The sequence below is a fragment of the Octodon degus genome, unplaced genomic scaffold (assembly GCF_000260255.1).
Source record: "Octodon degus isolate 3935 unplaced genomic scaffold, OctDeg1.0 scaffold00286, whole genome shotgun sequence".
Classification (NCBI taxonomy): Eukaryota; Metazoa; Chordata; class Mammalia; order Rodentia; family Octodontidae; genus Octodon; species Octodon degus.
In genome coordinates this window covers 1,444,934-1,449,956 of record NW_004524862.1, presented here as the reverse complement: position 1 = coordinate 1,449,956, position 5,023 = coordinate 1,444,934, and the positions used below count along the sequence as shown (strand labels likewise).

The 5,023-nt window shown below is 54.0% G+C and overlaps 1 protein-coding gene across 1 annotated transcript in view; it reads left to right on the top strand.

Annotated features, from left to right (window-relative positions):
* The window catches only part of Avil (advillin), a 20,115-nt gene continuing 15,092 nt past the window's right edge, over positions 1–5,023 (top strand). Inside the window, exons 1-6 of the mRNA XM_004647040.2 lie at positions 1–89; positions 1,516–1,590; positions 2,300–2,496; positions 3,697–3,805; positions 3,902–4,012; positions 4,423–4,625. Coding sequence (XP_004647097.1) covers positions 24–89; positions 1,516–1,590; positions 2,300–2,496; positions 3,697–3,805; positions 3,902–4,012; positions 4,423–4,625 — 761 coding nt within the window. The 5' untranslated portion in view covers positions 1–23. The remainder of the gene's footprint in view (positions 90–1,515; positions 1,591–2,299; positions 2,497–3,696; positions 3,806–3,901; positions 4,013–4,422; positions 4,626–5,023) is intronic.

Here is a 5,023-nt window from a genome sequence, read left to right as displayed (position 1 = left end):
TCAGTCCTGGGAAGAAAAGCACGATGTCTCTGAGCAGTGCCTTCAGGGCTGTGGGCAACGACCCTGGGATCATCACCTGGAGGATTGAGGTGAGCTGGACCCCTCCTGCTGCCCACTGGCATCCGTGGGCAGAATCTCGCTGCCAGTGCCTCCTAGATAGTAGCCTCCTGCCCTCCTGAGTCCGTGGTTTGAGCGCAGTGAGAGGCAGCCTCAAAAGTACATGTTGCCCCATCCTCGTCCCCTCCCTGGTACTCAGAGCAGGTAGGTAGACGGTGAAAGAAGCTAAATGCTCTTAGCCCTGGAAAGCAAGGCTCTGAGCCACTTAGCTTGCTCTCTGTCCCATCAGCATCCATCTACTCTGAGTCTGCACTAGCAGTTAATGTCCTAGGAAGATGGGTGGACTCTGAGGAGGCCCCACGAGAGAACCGGAACATAGAATGCATCTCCTACAGGACCCAGGCTTCTACAAAGCAGGGACAGGGCTGTGGCACAGATGGCATTGCTCATCCCTGCCCCTGCCCCACCCTGAGCATGGCTCCCTCAGAGTGACTCTGAGCCTGGAGCTCTGGGCTGAGTAGCTCCAGCTGCCCGATGTGAGGCCACCTCCTAGCCCAGCCGTGTGCTGCTGTATAAAACCAGCAGTGTGAAACCGTGGATCCCAATCTTCAGCCAGGCTCTCAGAGCTTGGAGAGACCCAGGCCACTTCCATCATTTTAAGCCTCCCACTTTACTTAAAAATGTAGGGGCCGGGGAGATGGCTCAGTAGGATAAGCGCTTGACTGGCAAATGCAAGGATCTGAGTTCAATCCCTGGTTCCGCCAAAAAAGTTAATTAAATGAATAAAATGTAAGGGTACTAAGGTGGAGTTACAGAAACCATAGTCTATTTTATCTTCATACATTTCACACACATACTTTACGTAGAGCACACGCAGTGCGCCTGCAGGGCTGCTCACTTGGAGCAGTGATAAGAACTTGCACCTGAAGCTGTGTGGGTGACTGCCCCAGGACAGGCAGTCCATGCAGCGACAAAACGGGTCCCCAGCCCAGACTCCCAACAGTAGGGCACAAGGCATGGAGTCCCCAGCACTTAAAGCCATCAGCTTCCCCACCTCTACACTCCCAGTAGAGCAGGCCTAGGCAGCTGTGGGTGGTCAGGGTGGATGGGCACTGGTGGCCTGACTGCTGGGGTTGTGGGCAGGGTGGGTGCCTGACAGTTCATGTCCTCCTCTTTCCCTTGCAAAGCCCTGCAGGGGTGCACAAGGCTCCACACAGTATGGTGAGATGAGACCGAGCAGGCGGCGGGAGGAGGGCAGGGAAAAGAAAGCTGGGATGGGACCCAGACTGGGATCCAGGCTTTTGCAGGTGGTGCCCGCAGAAGCCGAGTGGCAGCCACACAAGCCCCGTGCTGGGGACTTCTTGCTCTCATAGCACCTGTGCCAAGGACAGTGTTAAGGGCGGGTGGGTCGAAGGGAGGGGCAAGGAGTGCTGCCCTGTACCTTCCTTGTCCTTTCAGAAAATGGAGCTGGCACTGGTACCCCTGAGTGCCCATGGCAACTTCTATGAGGGCGACTGCTACATTGTCCTCTCGGTGAGCACCGCCCTCCCCTTTCCTGTGGGCTTCTCCCCTGAGAGCTGCTTCCTGGGCTCTGTTGATTGATCTGCTGCTGAGAGAAAAATGTGGGCGCCAGGTATCAGCCTCGGTTCCTGCCCGGTGCCGGGTGGAGTAGGCCTCCAGCCTGACTGAAAGGTCATTGCTAGTCCCCAGCTTCTCATTTGGCCTCAGACGGTGGCTGTGGCCTCAGTCTGACCCTCAGCATGCTGCCCGCGTAAGGTGCTTCTTCCCCCACCAAGGAGGGTGTGGGGAAGGTCAAACACAAGGCCTGCCTGTGGCATCAAAGTGCTCATTCCAGTAGAGGAAACCGTTTCTCCCACGAGCAGCACTGACAGGGCCACACAGACATACACACCAGTTGTGCACGACCAGGTGTACAGTTGAGTGCCAGCAGGTGAGTCTGCAGTCCATTTGGGAAAAGGTCTCCTGTGGTCTCCATTTATCTTAGGAATAACAAGCTGCCAACTTCCCCAAGTGTAGGGAGGAATTCAAGCTACCAAAGTGTGAGTCACAAAAGCAGGTCCGCACTGGGGACAGGGCAGCTCTAATTCCAGGGACAAAGAAGGGCCCCGACCCTATGAAGGCAGGACAAAAGCCACTGTGTGCTGCACCCCGGCAGGCCAGAGGGCCCAGCAGCAAAGGGAGGTGAGCCAGTCCCTGACTCAGCCTTTCTGCTATATGGCAGACTCGGAGAGTGGGAAGTCTGCTCTCCCAGAACATCCACTTCTGGATTGGGAAAGACTCCTCCCAGGATGAGCAGAGCTGTGCAGCCATCTACACCATTCAGCTGGATGACTACCTGGGAGGCAGCCCCGTGCAGCACCGAGAGGTCCAGTACCATGAGTCCGACACCTTCCGCGGCTACTTCAAGCAGGGCATCATGTGAGTAGCAGCAACACATGGAGCGAGCAAGCACAGAGAAAGCTGTCCACAGCAAAGGAAGCCCAGAAGACCAGTACATGTAGAAAGGAAGAAACCCAGAAACACAAAGCAAAACAAAGCTCTCACTTGATTCTATCAGAGTAGTGCAATAGAGAGCAGGGCGGTGCCAAAATCTCCTGGGACTGTGGGAATGGGGGCCTGGTGCCCTGCTGGGGGACTGTGGCCTGCAATTTAGGCTGGAGAGATCAGTGCTGCTAAAGCAAATCCCACACACAGGTGTGCATGTCAAAGAAATCCTCACGTCCGTGGGTGCGTAAGAGCACACGAACCAGAATCCTTGCCACAGAATGTTTAATGGTGGTAGACAGGTGCAGGTAATGTCGGGGTCATCACCAGGAGACTGGGCATGGGTACCCACAGCAGCAGACTAGACACACACCTGGCACTGGGACACGCCTCCCAGACACAGCGCCCAGCGAGCAGAGCAACAAACATGGGTGTCAACCTCTGTTTTACAAACACAATGGTCTGAGCTGCAGGACACATTTTATAAGGCTAAAAATAAAGGGAACTATTAAACTAGGAGAATGGAAGCCTGAGATGGGGCGGGGAATGGGAGGAGGGCACACAGATCAACGGGGATGCACAGACCTCTGCTTCATACCAGAGGTGCTCACTCGTGAGGCCGGGATGATAATGCTCCTCAAACTGAGGAGTTTAATTAACTCAAAACTTTGCATTTGAGAATAAAACAGAGAGGGGAATTCCAATAGGCTTGAGAATTCTGAGCCTGGGTCAAGGCCAGCTCCTTGCAGGTTAGCAGTCTTCACTGAGGGCCTTCTGGGCACAGGGCACCACCCACAGGAAGCCTGAAAATGAGCCCTCTACTTACTTCAGGGCGTGGCTGCTTTCCCTGGAGTGCAGGACACTTGGTCAGTGTGAACACGTAGGAGTGCGGGCTCCTGGGGTGGGTGGTCTCAAGGCCATGGTATTGTTGCTGCTGCTGCCCCTGCCTGACTTATGGCCCTCTCCTCACTCTACACTGACAGTTCTGAGAACAGAACAAGCCCTTCTATGCTGCAGAGAGAGTCACTTGTAGGGCAGTGGATACTTGAGTGTTCCTTGTTGTCACCCCCGTGGGAGAGGCTGCTGCTGTGTCATTGGGAGCAGATGCTCCATAAATAATGGATGTTTCCTCAGCTACAAAAAGGGGGGTGTGGCCTCTGGGATGAAGCACGTGGAGACCAACACCTATGACGTGAAGCGGCTGCTCCAAGTGAAAGGGAAGAGAAACATCAGGGCCACTGAGGTAAGTTCTGCCTGTTGGCTGGCCCAGACCCAGGCTCAGGGCCTCCCCACCTGGTACCAAGACGCTTTCTGAGTTACTTTTACCTCTCATTTGCAGGTAGAGATGAGCTGGGACAGCTTTAACCGAGGCGATGTCTTTTTGCTGGACCTTGGGAAAGTCATCATCCAGTGGAATGGTCCAGAAAGCAACAGTGGGGAGCGCCTGAAGGTATGGCTCCTCTTGCTTAGGGCTCTGTCCTCAGCCTGAGACCTCACCCTGGAGCTGGACTCTGGTTCCTTTTCCCCTCTCTTTCCCTGATGATCCCCAAGATTCAAGGTAGACCCCAGCCTTTCAGCAGTCTTTTTTTATTGTTGTTAGTTTTTTGAGACAAGGTCTCACTTTATAGTCCAGGCTGGCCTCAAACTTGCAGTGATCCTCATGCCTCAGCCCACTGGGATTATAGGCATGCACCACCAAGTTCAATGAGCAGACTGTCTTGCAGACAGGGCAAGTACCAGACACAACTCAGAGTTTCTCAGCATCAGAATAAATATGCCTGGGTTCTAGGAAACGCCCCACCAGGACCACCGAGCCAGGAGGGCCCAGATGAGCCAACTGTTTCCTTGGCTTCTTGTCAGGCTATGCTTCTGGCAAAGGATATTCGAGACAGAGAGCGAGGGGGCCGTGCTGAAATAGGAGTGATCGAGGGGGACAAGGAGGCAGCCAGCCCAGAGCTGATGACAGTCCTTCAGGACACCCTTGGCCGGCGCTCGGTCATCAAGCCTGCGGTCCCTGATGAACTCATAGATCAGCAGCAGAAGTCACATACCATGTTGTATCAGTGAGTAGCAAAACTTGGGTGCTGGTTGGAAGCTGGTGGAGGGAGGATGTGCCCTAGAAAGCCAGGCATTTGGAGCTGGGGCTTTAGCTCAGTGGCACAGCACCTGCCTGGCAAGCATGAGGTTCTGAGGTCCATTCTTGGTAACCTTCCACAAAAGAGAACCAGATTTCCACTTGGCTTCTGTTTTGGGTATTGCAGCTGTGTGTGTGTGTGTGTGTGTGTGTGTGTGTGTGTGTGTGTTCCCATGGTCTTCATATGGAGCTATATTTCCAACTCCTTTTTCTTTTCTTTTTTTTTTTATTTTTTTTATTTTTATTTATTACATTTATTTATTGTGTGTGTGTGTGGCCAGCTCAGCCCACCAGGGGGCGGGTCTGGCTGGCATGTGGTGCTGGGGA